This window comes from Kogia breviceps, chromosome 5 (genome assembly GCF_026419965.1).
Source record: "Kogia breviceps isolate mKogBre1 chromosome 5, mKogBre1 haplotype 1, whole genome shotgun sequence".
Taxonomy (NCBI): domain Eukaryota; kingdom Metazoa; phylum Chordata; class Mammalia; order Artiodactyla; family Physeteridae; genus Kogia; species Kogia breviceps.
Window position 1 is genome coordinate 68991167 of NC_081314.1, and position 17791 is coordinate 69008957.

Sequence of the window (17791 nt, forward strand, 5' to 3'; positions counted from 1 at the left end):
AGTCAATTGGAAGTGAAAGACATTGGTGAATTCTCATTTTTTTGTCTTTCTTCCCAACCTTACCCTCAGGGTATGGCTTCAAAATGCTTACTCCCTATTTGAATGTGGCCTGGTGACACTGATGCATTGATAATCTGCATTGTCAGTCCAGCAACATTTATCAAGTAGGAAGATGATGTGGGAACAAGAGGCACTTAGGATTCAAAGACCTGCGTTTGGGTCCTAGGACTCCCCCTTCTTTGCTGTGAACCTTTGGACAAATCATTTAGCCTTCAGAAGCAGTGCTTGCGGAACTGTAAAATGAGGATAGTAGCATTTACTCTATTTTTCTCAAAGTTGTTGTGAAAATCAAATGACAATCTGTCAATGAAAGCCCAATGTAAACTGTAAAATGGAATGCACCAGTTAAATAACTTATCTTACACTGGAGGAGGAGAAAGATGCTCGTCAAAAGAAACACAATCTATGAACCCGTTCTCATGAGTTTTACCACCGATTGAAATGACAGTGTGACCCTAGAGAACAACAGAAGAACTTTTTTTTTTTTTTTTCCCCGGTACGCGGGCCTCTCCCGTTGCGGAGCACAGGCTCTGGACGTGCAGGCTCAGCAGCCATGGCTCACAGGCCTAGCTGCTCCGCAGCATGTGGGAGCTTCCCGGACTGGGGCACGAACCTGTGTCCCCTGCATCAGCAGGTGGACTCTCAACCACTGCACCACCAGGGAAGCCGCAACAGAAGAACTCTTGAAGAGAGAGACCCACCAACAAGTTTAAATGTAGGATAAGCCAAGTGTTGTCACAAAGAAGTTAGGTAAGGCATGAGAAAAACCTGAATGGAGCAATTGAGGACGAATTTTAAGATCTGAAAGGAATGGAAGAAAATGTGTTGGTGAAAGAGAAAGGGAAGGCAACTCGGTTAAGAGGCTACATACCAGCTGGTTGAGTGTGGACCAAAGGATGAGAAATGAGGTCAGGGATACAGGTGGGGCAGTTGGTATAGGGCTTTAAAGGGAAGGAGGCAGCAGAGATTGGGTTTAATATGAGGTAGTGTGGAACCATGATAACTTTTTAAGCTGGAGGATACCATGAAGAAAAGAGTTTGAAGGGAATTATTCAATAGCTGTTGTCGAGATGAGCTGGAGTTAGTAAGAGTCTGGCTAAGAGGGTTCTACTGCAAGCCAGGTTTAAATTTATAAGGCCCCAGGATATAGAAAGAAAAAGATGGGGCCAAAAGTCATTGTGGGGAAACATAAACTGGGGGAAGGAAGCTGAAAACGACTGTTAGGTTGGTTTCCATCAGCCTGGAAATCTAGGAGGGGAGTAAGTCTCTCTGTTTTGTGGTAGTCACCAGGAGAGCACACCGACGACACATCAAGTACCGTTTTGTGTTATGTGCCTTATTATGGGCATTGTCTTTATCTCAGAATTCAGGGAAGTTGAGGCATTTATCTGTGGTCTGCAATTTAGCCCCATCTGATGGTAATGATTTGTGGCACATTTCCTGTGGTAAGCCTTGCCCCACTCTGGAGCACAGGAGCCCCGAGGGGAAGAAGACATTAATCTTATTCACCTTGGTATTCCCTGAGCCAGCGCAGAGCCTGTACCTGCTATGGAAGTACTGGCTGGTTAGCACAGCCAAGGAGAACGGGGGGAATGTTCTGGCAGTGGAGCTGGCCGTGCTTGGGACAGAGAGTGGCAGCTATGGCACCGCTTACATTTCCCACTGATGGAGCCCATTTTTTTAGGCCATGGAAGATCCTTACTTCTCCTTTTTCTCCCTCTAGCTGACCAGTTTATTTTCTTGTTAGCACCTCCAGGGCAAACAGGAGGAGGTAAAACTGAAATCCCTTTCATGTGGGTTTTCAGCAGCTTTGACAAAGGTCTTGATGGGGCAGGAGTTTGGAGATGCTGGGTAACGTGAGGTTTTGATGTGGTTTGCGGATTCTAGTTCTACATATAACTGGGAGTTCACTGTGTGTACATACACTGGGGGCAAGAAGTATGAGATCATGTCCTCATCTTGAGTCAAAGAAATGTCAGTATCTTACCCCCTCATCCCCAAATTAGGAGGGGCTAGTGGGTTAAATAGGTAAGATCCCATTTTAGGAGGTAGTTGGACGTGGTTAAATCTGCCTTTTCAACCCCTGATGGAAAGAGAGCATCCCACATTTCTGTAGTTAGAACCCAAACTTCTCTGGTCAGGCAATTAACTAAAGTCTGTATGATTGTCTTAAAAACCCTTCATCACATTTATAACATCTGGCAAGCACTAGGGACAGCAGCCCCATGCTCTTAGTTTCCTGTTTTATTACAGAGAAAATCTGTTAACAGTTAAACATGTCACATTTTCCTTAGAAAGTCCTTGTTCATAGTGTAATAATAGTCACCCATTTTCCCCTTCCCTAGGTAAGTAACATTTAATTCTTTAATGGAATTGGAGATTTTTTGGTTTTGTTTTTGGAGTATACTTTGGGGTGAGAGGTTACTACACAGTTACCCCTTGGTATCCATAGGGAATTGGTTCCAGGACCCCTGGCGATACCAAAATCCATGGATGCTGGTTTTATACAAGTCTCTTGTGTAAGATGGTATAGTATTTGCATATAACCTATACACATCCCGTATACTTTAATCATTTCTAGATTACTTGCAATACTTAATGCAGGGGCTTCCCTGGTGGTGCAGTGGTTGAGAGTCCGCCTGTTGATGCAGGGGACGCGGGTTTGTGCCCCGGTCTGGGAGGATCCCACATGCCGTGGAGCGGCTGGGCCTGTGAGCCATGGCCGCTGAGCCTGTGCATCCGGAGCCTGTGCTCCGCAACGGGAGGGGCCACAACAGTGAGAGGCCCATGTACCGCAAAAAAATTAAAAAAAAAAAAATACTTAATGCAGTGTAAACGCTATGTAAATAGTTGTAAATATAATGTAAATGCTATGTAAATAGTTGCCAGCACACAGCAAATTCTAGTTTTGCTTTTTGGAACTTTCTGGAATTTTTTTTCCTGAATACTTTCTATTCAAGGTTGGTTGAACCCAAGGATGCAAAGCCCATGGATGTGGAGCGCCGACTATATAATGGCACTTTCCCAGACAGGCAATTTCTTGGATACCATATGTTAAACAGTCCATTACTTTCAAATTAGTTTATGATCTTTCTTCTCTCCTTCATTAGTTTTTATGTATACTAGGGTTTCTTAGGGCTCTCTTCTGTACTATTGATTTATCTATCCAATATTGCGTCAATTGCTGTGGCTTTATAACTATTTTAATATCTTGTGGGAAGTCCTTCTTCACAGTTCTTTTATAAAATGCCTTAGCTATTGCATTGTTTTGTCAAGTTAAAAAAATTGCATTAGAATTTTGTCTGGGGGTCCCTATTTAGAAACATAGGATGTTTCTAAATTCAAATCTTTTAAAAAATATTACTTTAGGCTTGAAGTCTTCTTCATCTATTTTTCACAATTCAGTTTGGTATTTTGTTTTTGTCTGTTGCCATTATAATACTTAAACTTTTTTCTGTTATATTCCTCTGATTGGTTATTGCTGGTATGTACAAAAGCTATTAACTTTTGTCTATCTTTCTGTACAGCTTCATTGAAATAATTTAACCTATGAGGTTTTCAGTTGATTTTATTAGCTTTCTATATACATAATTATATTATCTGCAAATAATGACAGTTTTGATTCTTTTCCAAATAGTTATATTTCTTTTCTGCTTCATGTGTTTGGCATTGGTTAGAACTTCCAAATAACATTAGCACACGTCTTATCCATGATTTTAATGAGAATTCCTCTAGTGTGTTACAAAAAATATTACTCATTGTTTTAAGACAGATATTTTTTGGGACTTCCCTGGTGGTCTGGTGGTTAGGACTCCATGCTTCCACTGCAGGGGGCACGGGTTCGATCCTTGGTCAGGGAACTAAGATCCTGCATGCTGTGTAGCATGGCCAAAAAAAAAAAGGAGATTTTTTTTTTTCTTTTTTTTAATTTTGAGGAAGTGCCTTTCTGGTCTGAGTTTTCATCTTTAAAAATGAGAAATGTTGAATGTAATTGAGTATTTTGGGGTCAACTATTCATATTATCATGTGATTTTTCTATCCAAACTTATATAAGAAGACATCCTTGCATTCCTTTGATATATTCTTCGTGAGGAGTGAATGATTCTTTAAATATATTGTTCAATTCTATCTGCCAATACTTTAACTATAATTTTTGTATCATGTTCATATTTGAGATTGGTCTGTAGTTTTCTATTTTTAAGCATAGTTTTTGTTAGGTTTTTGTATCTGTCTTAATTTTATCAAATGGATTGGGTAGCTTTCTATCTTTGTTCTATGGAACAGTTTACATAAATATTTATTCCCTAATAATATGAAAGAACTCACCAGTAAGATCATCTGTTTTAAGACCATTGTGGATGTAATTCTTTGAAAACATTTTTCATTTCATTACCTAGGATTTTTATAAGATGTTCAAGTTTATTAGAATCAAGATAAAACTATATATATGTCATATAATGTCTTATTAAATAAAACCATTACCATATTTATATTTATATTACATATGTATTAAATATTTTAATATCTCTAATCTCTGTTTTTCTTTTTCTTTTTTTAAAATTAGGTTTTCAAACATTTGACATGTTTAAAGAACTAGTTCTAGATTTTCCTGTTTTTTAATTGTTTAATTTCTAATTTTATCTTTATTTTCTTCCTTCTGCTTCTCCTGAGTTTGTTTTATTATTCTTTTAATTTGGGGATTATTCATTACACTTTTTTCCTTTTCAAATGATGGAAGTATGTGAGACTCTGAATTTACTTCCAAATACAGTTTAGGTTATATTCTATAAGGTTTGAATGCGAGCCTTCTCATTTTTATTATTTTTTAAATAGTCAATAATGTTAGCTTTGATCGCCTCTTTTTTTTTTTTTTTCCAGTATGCAGGCCTCTCACTGCTGTGGCCTCTCCCGTTGCGGAGCACAGGCTCCGGATGCACAGGCTCAGCGACCATGGCTCACGGGCCCAGCCGCTCTGTAGCATGTGGGATCTTCCCAGACCGGGGCATGAACCCGTGTCCCCTGCATCGGCAGGTGGACTCTCAACCACTGAGCCACCAGGGAAGCCCAAATCTATTATTCTTTAGGATAATTTAAAAATTTCTGAGTGATTGGATTTTATTTATTCATTTAATCTTCTATTATTAATTTCTAGTTTTATTGCTTTGTGGTCACATAAAACAACCTTTAAAATTTCTGCTTATGGATTTTATATATATGTTTTCTTTGTGAACTAGTTTATTATCTACTTTAGTAAATATCCTATGAATCCCTGAAGAAATAAGATATTTAATTATTTAAGGCATAGTTATTTTATCCAAGTTTAATTTTTAAATGAGGTATAATTGACATATGACATTATATTAGTTTCAGGTGTATGACTTAATGATTTGATATTTGTATATATTGTGAAATGATCACCACAAAATGTTTTCTTGTGATGGGAACTTTTAAGAGTTACTCACTTAGCAGCTTTCAAATATACAATACAGTGTTATTAACTATAGTCACTCTGCTGTATATCACATCCCAGGACTTAACTTATTTTATAACTGGAAGTTTGTACCTTTTTACCCCCTTCACCTGTCTCACCCACCCTACTCCCCCTACCCCCACCTCTGACAACCACCAATCTGTTCTCTGTACCTATGAGCTTGTATTTTTAAAATCCAAGTTTTATGTCATTTACTTTTTTTACAGCTTGACCTCAAAGACAGAAACAAATATTTTAAAGCCTCTTAATACCTGTCTTTCTGTCAATTTTTTATATATGTATTTTTCTCAGAATATACATCTATACTGATTTTCACAGTATATATTTTGATTCTGTTATTAAACAACTAAAATTTTATGACCATTATATCTCAAAATTGAGAGTACTTTTTATTAAATAAAAAGTGACATACTTTATTCCACTTTATGCTTTTGGCATGTTGGAAGGTTAGTTTGCCCCAAACTATCACTTCTTACTTTTAATTTCTCTATGCTTGTTAAGGATAAGATAAAAAGATATATATATATCTTTCTGTTTTAGATGTATCTCTTTATAAGAAATATATCATTGGATTTTAATTTTTAACCCAATATGAGAGTCTTATACTTTTAATAGGGGACTTTAGCACATTTATATATTTTTTATCACTATTGATATATTTAGTCTTAACCTCTTTTATCTTAATCAAAAAATTTTTAAATGTTTGCTTGTTATTCACTTTCTGTCTTGTGCTACACTGACAGAATTCATTAACTTTAAATTCTCCCAGATTCGAAAGGTGTGCACCCTGTTTTTACTGTCACTAGTAATTATCTAGTTATTAAAATTTTCTTCAGATTTACATCCTGTAATTATCAAAGTGAAGAGAGACAATGAAAAATTGAACATTTTTACTATTCTTTCAACAATGTCTCCCACATGCTTTCAGCCTTGTTGAACATAACTTTAGGTTTGGGATCCAAGTTATGAATGTTTACATTATATATCTTCTCTTTCAAAGAATGATTTTTGCCATTTGCATTCAGTTGCATAACCATATTTAACAGGTTTTTTTTTTTTACTTTATTCTAATTTAACTGGTTTTAATTTTTACCAAAAGTTCTTTTGTTGCTGTGCTGTCCCATCATTAAGCCTTCAATTAGGAAGCACTTCATAGTATGTGCCTTCAGGAAAATGATTCAAAAAGGGTGCTTTTGTTTTAACTCTTTCAAGTTTAAGAATGACTTTCTGTTACCTTCTGCTGCTGGACGAATTGCATTCCCACCTCCACGCCCCACAATTCATATGTTGAAACCCTAACCTCCAATGTGAGGGCATTTGGAGAAATGGCCTTTAAGGAGGTAATTAAGGTTAAATGGAGTCATAAGGGTGGGGGCCCGAATCCAATAGAACAGGTGTCCATATAATAGGAAGAGACATCAGGAGTGAATGCACACAGTGAAAAGGCCATGTAAGGACAAGGTGAGAAGGCCATTGTCTGCAAGTCAGGAAGAAAGGCCTCACCAGAAAGCGACTCTGCTGACACCTTCATCTTGGACTTCCAGCCTCCAGAACTATCAAAGACTATGTTGTTTAACCCACCCAGCCTGTGGTGTTTTGTTAGGGCAGCCTGAGCTGACTAACATACCTTCCACAGACTGAACACCATAAAAATCATTGGGTCACAGTTTTTTTTTCATAGTGAGTTGTAATCTCTAAAAGGTGGCATGGGGATAGAAGGAGTATCTGGCTATTTTAAAACCAGTGCTTGGATCTGGAGGAAAGCAGTCCAGTTTCCAGATACTACTGAGCTAGGTGGCCGAGGGTGTGCTTTCTTCCAGCTTTTTTTTTTTCTTCCTTTTAGGAGACAGGAGGAGCTTGGATAGATGTTTCTTAATTCAGCTCCATCAAAATTATAAGTAGTACACATTCCCTCCATCCTTCCCAACTCTAACAAGGTGGTAAGATACTAGGTTTTGCTGTAGTGTGTTCTCATCCTTTTCTTAGACTTCATAGAAACCAAAAGATTGAGGTAAGATTTTGCAGAAAAACTTCTACTTTTGATAACCTTTATAAAAGATGACATTTCTAAAGTCTCTCTCTAGGGACTAGTTTTACAATTTGTAGAAGTTACATGGAACAAAGAATTACAGAAATAAACCTACAATTCAGACCTAGTAACTGTCTTATGAAAACTTCTTTTCTAGAAGACAACTTGATGTTCTGAAGGGCTCCAAATAGCAGGTTATCGAGGTATCTGAATACTCCACTAGAGTGAGGAAGCTCAGAAACACAACTTCTGTCTTGAGATTTGCACCCTCACGATAGTACTGAGGATTTTACTAATGTAGTATCCCAGTGAACACCCTGGGCCCTGAACACCAGGACAGTGGTTTCTCATTGCCATGCAGTTTCTAGCTGGGTTTCTGAGAACAAACTGCTAACAAAGGTATGGTAAATAAGGGACTAGGGTTGTTCCCTTGATTTTTGTTTGTTCAATCCTTTATTCATTGCTAAACAAAGATTAATATTATTGTGCAACTACTATAAACAAACCAGGCACAGTGCTAGGTGCTGGGTAATATGGGTCACAGAAATGCCATAAACAAAACAGATAACCCGTGTGGTTACCCTTTCAGGGGAGCTTTCAGGTGGGTCCTCGGGGCTGCGGGTGCATCTGGGGTGCAGTATGTCTGTGCACTGTGGGAATTCTCCCCCAGGAGCCCCAGTGGTTACAGCAACTAGGTGGAACTTTGGTGGTAAGTGTGCAAATTTGGCTGCCATATAAAGAAGCACTTTCTAGTGATTAGGTTTGTTCATCAGTGGAACAGTCTTCTTTTTGGGGTGGTAAGTTCCTTCCCACTGAGTGATTCAAGCTGAGGCTCTCAAGGATACTGTAGATGAAGCCTCAGAATTCACCATCTAGAACCATAAGCTCTTTGAAAACGGGTCTATATCTCCTCTGGTTTTGGAACTGGTGTCTCCCAGTGGCTGGCACATAGCACATATTCAATAATAGCTTGGCAGGTAAATGAATGGATGGATGAATAAAGTGGAAGAGAAGCTGCGCTAGATGATCTCTCAAAGCTCCTGTAACTCTGAGATTCAGAGTTTCATATTAAGTCAGTGCCCCAAAGGGGCCCAAAATAAAGCTTCTCACCTTCATCTCAAAGATTGGCAAAACTTACCGTGCAAGGTGGCTGCATCCAGGGCTCTCCGTCCACTTGCATTGGCAGCAGCTTATTCGTCCTGGAGCCCCGAGAACAGAGAGCACAGTGAGTTTCTTGGAGTCTGAGGATGAGGGTTACCCCCACCAGGGAAATAGAAGTGGGAAGACCTGCCCTGCCCACCTAGGAGTGGTTCTGAAGACTCTCCTGGAGGGGTGGGGCTTGCTGAAAACAGATTTCTGAGCCCATGTCAGGGGTCCCGACTTGACAGGTGTGGGCCAGGCCCAGGGGTGTGTGTTTTAATAAGCACTATGGATGATTCTGTTGCTTTGACCCCCAGACCCTACTCTGAGAAACATGGCCCTGGGTGAGCAGTGAAGTCCACAGGAGTCTGGGAAACAGTGGCCAACAAGTATGGAAGCACCACAGCTGAGTGGATCCTTAGTCAAACGATCAGCCAGAGGGCTGTCCATGGTGCCAAAATGCCACTGTGAAATGGGAAAGGTTATGAAATGGGGAAAGGCCTGGTTTCATTGTGGAGTGAGCAGTTGCATCATGTCAGTGAGGTAACGTCTCCCACTTAAACGACGTACAGCTCAGGTCCGAGTGTGTCTTGCCTTGCCCCCAGTCCTAAAGCATCCCCTCTTTTATCTCCTGAACAACAGTAGATGCTGCGGTTGCATGGACTGTGGACCTGGCTTAGCTGGGAAAGGAGGTCATTGGGAATGTGATCCCCATGGGTAGGCGGAGGAGAGAGGAGAAAGCATTGCTTTCTTGCTTGGGTCAAGTCTTCTTTGGCATATGGATTATTAAAGGAGAGAGATGAGGGAGAAAAGGCAGGTCCTTTTGGAGGCCTCTGGTCTGGGCGGGCAGGGAACAGCTGCCACCCACTGGCCAGAAAGCCCTCACCTGGGTTTGGCATCTGCCCTGTTTCTGAAATTATAAAATGAGGGAGGCAGGCTGCGTTTCTTTCTTTTTTTTTTTTTCAGGCTGTGTTTTGATGTAGATGATTCTCCGACTGACTCTGAGGATATTTAATAACAAGAACCAATAAAACTAATAATAAAACAAATAAGAGGAGAGAGTGGCATTTTGGTTTTGGGGAGTGAGGAGAGTATCTGGCGAATGCCCAGGAGGCTAGGGCTTCTGACTCACCCCCTCTATTTCTATCTGGAAACAGAAAATATCCTATCTCTTATACATGTTTTAAAAAAATTCTTCAGAGACCAAATTCTCTGGTCTACATATGTTATGGCTTAGATGTGCTAACGGACTGGACCTACTCAGTGTTAGAGTCATGGGGAAAGGACAGAGAAGGAACTACAGAGGTTAACCTGGAAAACAGGGTCCCCAGCACAACAACAGCCCAAAGAAGAAGAGAAGCAAAGATTTGGGGAATAACTGAACAGACAGAGGAGACACAGAGAGGGCATGAAGAAAGGGGGTTAGTGGGATAGATCGGGGAACCAGCTCTGAGGACCTTTCTGAAGGATGCAGGGTGGCACCGAGAACAGCGTCTCTCTGAATGTGCTCTGAGGACATTCACCCAAGAGGTTAAGGGATAAAAGGGTTCTGTGTTTAAATAACTTTGGGAAACCTGCATGTGGGGGTCCCCTCCAGGAGATCCCCAGGACACACGAATAGATTTGATCTATAGAAATTAAATGGGAAATGGAAAGGAATAAGGACTCCTGAAATAATCAGGTGGAGAAAAATCTGTGACGAGTTGCATTTATTAAACAGAAGCAGCCAGAATCAGAAGATCCCCTCCATTAGACCCCATCTATTCAGGAACCTGCAGTGGCTGACCTGTGTTATCCATACTCTAAAGAACTGTCATCCTCTTTGTCAGTTATGACGGGTTTGCTGAGGTTGATGGTTTAGCTCTACAAAGGTATATGGGATTGCTAACTCTAATAAAAGTATTTCTAAGACCACTATCCAAGAAAGAGCAGAGTGGAGCACAGAGCCTGGTTTTTGTCAAAGTGTGCCCTCTGGCATGCACTGAACAGTTCAATTCGTAAAGATAAAGAAGGCAAGGAGTTGGATCTCTGGTTCTCTGGACCTCATAATATGACAATCCTATTTAGAGAATCTCACCAATTCATTCTAAGAGAACAGCAAACTGGTTGTGGTGGGGCTCTTTAGTTGATGTCCTGGATGTTTGCGTTATACCTGGTGGGGGAAGTGGTCTCCACAGACATTCTTTAGAAATGTTATCAAGCTTCTACCCCACCCAACTCTCTCTGCACTGAAATCTAAAGATGGCTTCCTAGTTGTTATCTGTAAGAATATTCAGGGAGCTGGGGAGACTGGGGGGCTGCTGGGTGATAAGGAAGCATACCTGATGGAGACAGAGGAGCACTGGGCCAGCCTCCTGCCTGCACTCTTCAGGCCAGTGTAGATCTGCCCCATTTCCATGGCTCCCTCTAGCCCCACCACTTCAAGAAGCTGGTCACTGAGGTCTGTAGAGTGAGACAAGCAAAAGCAGTGCATACACATCTCTCTGTTTCCCAGTTTGGTTTGGGCCAGAAGGTCTGGTCCCTAGATGGCCAACCCAGAACTCTCAATAGCCCTTCATCTCCTACCAAACAGCATTTTCATCCTCATTCTAAATAGGGAATTTCCCCAGAAGTCAATAAACGTACCTTTTCATAAACAGAAACCCAGTTCTAGTAAAAAAAAAAAGATTTTGATCCAGAAGGTTAACATGCATCCAATGAATAGGCTGACATATCCAGAAGCCTCTTCAAATGGAGAGTAACATAAAGGATGAACCAGCTATTTCTGAAATGCAATCCCCCAGTGCAGCTAAAGACACATTGGTTTGGGATTAGGCTAGGAAGGAATGCTGATGAAGGTCATTATCCAGAGCTGGATCAAGATTCTCTTCCCTGAATGTCTGAATAACATCTTGGCCCTACTGACGATGACTGATGCTTAATTAACTTCAAATTTGGCCTGCGGTAAGCCAGTGGTGAGCCAACCTCCTTGGACATCCTTGGGGAAGTCAGTGACCTCTTTCAGGACACCAGGTGCCTAATCTGAGCCAAGGAAAAGAATATTTCACCTACACCAGATTATTCTGGGTCCATAGTACAAAAAGAGGGATAGAAAATACTAGTCTCAGGCTTAGAGTCACACAGGATCGATGGCTTCCCACAGTGGCAGTTGCTTCTGATTCAGCACCTAGAAGAGGTCCTTTTTTTCAAAGTTCCTGGGGCTTGGACTGTGCCTGTCCAATTTCTGGGGAAAGCAACGGCAGGATTAAGGTTTGATGGTGGGCCCAAAGACTCATTCTTACAACACAACTTTTATTTATTTAAAATAAATAAAAAGGCAGATTTTTATCTGCAAATAAAAAGGCAGATTCTTTAAAAGCTTCCATTCCTTCTTTGCCTACTAAGGCAGGGGAAATTCTCTCATAGGTTGTGGCTAATCTCTAACATCCTATTAATATTCATGAACTAGAAAATTGTTCTATGTTAATGTTTCTGCTTATTTGACAGATGGCTTCTGTCTTCTAAGGTGCCTCCTGATACAGTGCGATAGTGTTTATTAAGATTGGCAAGGAGATATTTGGGTTTGTCTTTACTTTTTTTTTTCACACACACACACACACACTGTATTTTATTTTTACAAGAGATATATAAACTGACATCAAGCATTGTGTCTTTACTTTTTTGTTTAGAAGACTGTTGTTTAAAAAACTGTCTCTTGATGGATATACTTTTTTTTTTTTAACATCTTTATTGGAGTATAAATGCTTTACAATGGTGTGGTAGTTTCTGCTGTATAACAAAGTGAATCAGCTGTACATAAACATATATTCCCACATCTCCTCCCTCTTGATATACTTCTAATGAAGACAGTTAAACAAACTATTGGGCTGACCACAAATGTGTAAACGTCGCTGAAGTCTAACCTAATGATCACTAATGGACATCAGCTGCCAACAGATACAAAAACTGCATTAGTCTCTCTACACCCATGGTTTTCCCCTCTACACCCACTGACACTCCCATTCTCCTTCCCTGGTACTCCTTTTTTCACAACTGTGAAAAGATACTGTCTCCTTAAACCCTCCATCTCATTCGGATTTGGAACAAGAAGCCATGAATGGGCTAAGTTTGTTTAGGAGAACGCTCCAGGCTCTCTTAAGGAGCTTAGATCCAGTAAACAATAAATGTCTAAACCTCTAGTCACTTAATTAGTACCCTTCTTACTAAAGTGTGTTGAATAACCATTGGATAGTTTTAGCTTAATGTGTCATTTTACAGTGTCTGTGAAATCAATATGGGTTGTGAATGAGAGGGAGAAGGAGGAGAAAAAGGAGGAGGAGGGGGAGGAGGGAGGGGAGGGAAAGAGAGGGAGGAAAGACGTGTAGGGTGTGTTTAGGGGTGAGGAGAGTGGGGGAGTCATACTGGGGTAGGAGAAAGGAGGAGAAAAGAGAGGTAGAACTTTTTAGAAGTTGCTCTGTTGGCAGAGAGACAGATGTCTTGTAAAATGTTGCTCTCTGTACCAGGCTTTGGTATCTGACAGTGCTGTGATAGTTCAGTGTTTTCCCTCCTTGAAACATTCCCTGGTAACAAAATGTTCTAAGAAGCAGGGGACTTAATAGACTCAAGTGTTTCGGCTTTTACAATGTCTTGGTCTTTTAACAAATTTTCCTGCTGAATGGCTTTAACGGGAAAAGTTATCACTTCCCACACATTACCTTGCAGCTATTACTTCCCACACATTACCTTGCTTCCTGGCTCTAGAAGAGACATAATGCAGGCTGATCTCATCAGTATGGGGGGTGGGTAGGGGCAGGGGTTTACACAAATGTGGGACCCGGGAGATAAGTGCAGGGGGAGGGGCTAGGATCTTCTATGTTTCACCATTCGGCCTTTGAATTTGTACTCTGACTCTTCCCTGGCATGAAGAGGCTAGGAGGACTCCTGTTACTACTGAAGGAAGACTTGCTGGCTGTTCTGTTTCTCTACCACTGCCTAAATGATCTTTCAACTTACTAAAATGCCTACAAGGAAGTTCTGCAGTAAGGAAATATATTCAACTTTGTTTCCCAAACGTATTGGACCATGAGACTCTTCTTTTGTGTGATACCTAGAAACAGTTGTATAGGTATCCCTGTTAGTTATTTTGGGAAATTCTGGCATCACTCAATTCCCTGTACTACCTCTAGCACACAGATACTTATGCAGAAACTAATTCTGGAGTTAAAATGAAACAGAACAGAGCACAAGTTGATGTCCAGGCACACAGAACATTTAATGTTCAGAACTTAGAATCCAGGATCAGGACATCTGATATGCCACGTGTCTGCTTTACCTTAGGCACCAATGATTCAGAGTGTGGTTTGGCAATTCATATCATCTCCATATTGTCTCTACATTCTTATTCATTTGTATTTAAGATGAAATGTCCAGGTACCTTAGCAAAACAGGAACCCATTAATTCACTCACTCAATCATTCAACAGTTACTGATGGCAACCAAGTGCCAGACACTGTGTTAAGAACTGGGAATGCAGAATGTTCAACTCTTGAAGGACTCTTGGCCAAGAGGGAGGAAAAACGTTAGGTGTAGAAAATGTTGTCAGTGAACTATAGGAAAAAGGAGGCCTGAGTAACCGATTATGACTGGGCAAGGTATGGAAGGAATTGTCACAGACGTTTAAGGAAGGTCTTGAAGGATGAATGCCAAGGTAATTTGCTGGGTTAAGAAGGAGAAAGAGGAAGGACATTCCAGGGACAGGGTTGATTGTGTGTAGGACTGGATAGTCACTGGATGCACAAGGAAATTAATTTATCAATAAACTCACTTGGCAATGTCATTGGAAAATATAAAAAGTATCTCTCCCTAGTGAGAATTACTATCTAGAGATTTTTTTTTTTTCATAGAACTATAAAAAGAGGGTCTCTGGGCTGGGCACCAACTTGTTGCAACCACAGAGCTAGGCCTTTCAGTACTGCTCCTGGTAACAAGGTCTTGTGCAGTGCTCTGTGTGCAGCAAACACTTCCTCCAAGAAAGAAAAAAGGGGAAGAATGGGAACATAGGAACAGGAGAATGTGGAAGCAAAGGCGGAACAGCAAGGACAGCGATAGCAGTTCCAATCTGGTACACTTGATTCAGCCTCCAGTATGGGATTTTATAAATGCACATCTGCTTTTGTCACCTCCACAGCAAAAACCCTTCAGTGGAACCAACCATGACACCAGGCACTGGGAAGGGAAGATGAAACGTGCATGCTTTCATACCTATGATCAGAGTGTAAACTGGCAGAAAAGTTTTTAGAAGTTTGGTAATAAATGTCTAAAACTTTCACACTGTTGACTCATTTCTTTCTTGATATTGATCACAAGAAACCATTGAAAAAATCTAAGTTCATACAAATATGAATATTGTGGCATCATTTATTACAGTGAAACTTCCCCCCTCCCCCATTTCTACTTATATGAGAATAAGAATTTTACACTGCTATTAAAATGTTTACAGATTTCAAAAACACTAAATATGTATATGTTATAACTTTAAGTGTGAAGGCAGGATATAAACTTACTTCCACAGCATGTTCTCAACTATATAAGAACATGCATGGAAGAAAAGAACAAATTCCCCTAAAATCTTAAAGAGTTGTGAGTTCTGGGTAATTAGATTAAAAGTGATTATTATTTTCTACTTTATGCTTTTCTAACTGTTTTGCATGTTCTATAAGTATATATCACTGTTATAATTCAAAAGTCATTTAAAAAACCTATCAACTGCTGTCCATACTTGAAAGATGTAAGTTCCCTGGCTTCATGATGCCCAAGACCCACCCCCATCTGACAAGAGGCTGCCTCTGTACTCTTATTTCCTGACATAGTAGGGCTAAGTTCCTGCTCCAGACATATACAACAACACTTAGCTCCCCAATAAACCCTACTGTTTCTCTCTTTTATACCTCTACCCATGCCGTACCCCTGCTTGAAATGCCCTCTTCCACTTTTACTTGCTCATCAAAACCTAGCTCAAGCACCGTCAACTTCAAGAAGCCTCCCTGGACTTCCATGCCTGCATTTTGATTTAGATATTCCTCCTCAAACTTTCCCAGGTAGACACATATGGTCAAAGAAAGAACAGGGTGGTTGATGTGTTGCTGTGGGCAAGAGATGGTTGCAGTAATTACTGTACCACAGGGTCTAGGTTGAACAGGGAAGGAGATGACGGACTAGGTGAAAAGGGAGAAGCCAAGTGAGAGACTTGATAAGTTCCAGGAGCAGGTGTTCTGAGACAGTGGGAGAAAGGTTTGGGAGGATGTGCTGTGGGTGGCGCTAGGATGACAAGTTCTACCTGTGGCCCCAGTGGTGGGCAGCTGAAGGAAAGGGTGATAGGGAACAGAGTCAAGGAGAAGTGCGGCTAGGTCAGCGGTTCCTCAACTTTGCTGCATGTTAGAATTACCTGGGGTGGGGGGTAAAAATAATAATATCCAGGTTGCCCCCATACCAGTTAAATCAGAATGTGTGGGCTTCCTACTGTATAGCACAGGGAACTGTATTCAATATCTTGGAATAACCTATAATGGAAAAGAATCTGAAAAAGAATATATATATATGTATATATTATGCATAACAGAATCACTTTGCTGTACACCTGAAACACTGTAAATCAACACCACTTCAATTAAAGAACAAAGAAAAAGAATGCATGGGCCTGGGAGCTAGGCATCAGTATTCGCCTAGCTGATTTAAAGATTCCCCAGGCGATTCCAAAATGCAGACAGTTTGGGAACTGCTGGTCTAGGTTATTGGGTAGATCATCCCCATAGGCCAGTGGTTCTCAGAGCGTGGTATCAGCATCACCTGGAAACTCGTTAGAAACGGAAATCCTCAGGCCTCACCCAGATCTACTGCATCAGAAACACAGGAGGTTGGGTCTGGCAGTCTGTGTTCTAACAAGCCCTCTGGAAGATTCTGAGACACACTCAGAATCAAGTTGGAGAACTTGAGCCTTAGGCAATAAAACTGCCCAAAACATACATGTGCAGCAGGTAGAGTGAAGAATATAAACAAGTTACTTCCTGACTGTTCTGATCCAGAGCTTCTTCACTTGAAAAGGAGACGTTAGGAATAATAATACTGACCTCAAAGTGTGGTTATGAGATTAAATGGCAGAGGTGTATGTTAAAGTGCCTGGCACAGAGTGGGCTCCAAAAACATATTAGTTTCACCTTCCTTTTCTGCCACATTCACCCTGGCAACTCCCAACAGTCTATCTGTCTGTCTACCTTCTTAGAGCTGTGTACAAGAGTCCAGACCATAGTATTCAGGTTAAAACACCTTTAACAATCTTCAGTGTTCCTCATGGTTTCACACCTCCACACAAAGGCCGTAAATCCAGGCGAGCTTTAGATGAAGTGGGCATCCTGCTCCAACTGTTTTTCTTCCTTTAGACTCTTCCCTGACTCTGTTCCTTCTCCCACTTTGATCTCAGCCCCATTTTGCTTTTATTTCTTTAGACCTTCCCACAGTCTGGAGGAGGGGGTGGAGCTCAGTGCCAATAGGTAAAGGCTGGCGGAGCGCTCCTATTTAAGGGGCACATCTGCCTTGTTTAAACCCTCGGGAAGCCCAAGGACAACATCTCAGTTCTTAGTGAGGCATGCAAGGTCATTCGCTATCTGGCCCTGTTCCCAGCACAGGTATCCCTCTGCCTGGAGAACTCCTGTTTATCCTCCCGGGACACTCCAGGCAGTGTGCTTTTTCCTTCTCCTCCGCTCAGTGGATCTCACCCAACGACAACTGTTTCTGGACGCACCACCGAGCTGAAGGCAGGGATGTGTTCTTGTTTTGTTTATCTCTGAATCCTTAGCAACTAGCCCAGCCCTTGGCATATAGAAGGCTCCCAATAAATGTTTGTTGAATAAATTGAATAAGATACATGCTTTAGTGCCAAAGACCTTGACGGGTTTAGCCTGAAAGAGGAAAAATGTAATGATTAATAATAATGATGACAACTTACTTAGATTAAACTGGGTAACAGGTTTTCCTTTTCCACGAATTAACTCGTTTAATCTGCATATAACAGATAATGATGACCCAGTCTGGTTTTC

At 40.8% G+C, this 17791-nt stretch overlaps 1 protein-coding gene across 8 annotated transcripts in view; it reads right to left on the bottom strand.

Moving 5' to 3' along the window:
• The window catches only part of DGKG (diacylglycerol kinase gamma), a 216003-nt gene that overhangs the window by 14137 nt on the left and 184075 nt on the right, over window positions 1-17791 (bottom strand). For 6 of the 8 annotated variants that reach the window (XM_067034176.1, XM_059063714.2, XM_067034174.1 and 3 more), the window contains 2 exons: window positions 11042-11162; window positions 8719-8779 (listed from right to left, as the gene is read on the bottom strand). In XM_067034176.1, the coding sequence (XP_066890277.1) occupies window positions 8719-8779; window positions 11042-11162 (182 nt within the window). The remainder of the gene's footprint in view (window positions 1-8718; window positions 8780-11041; window positions 11163-17791) is intronic. The other 2 variants (XM_067034179.1, XM_067034178.1) reach the window with 1 other exon arrangement.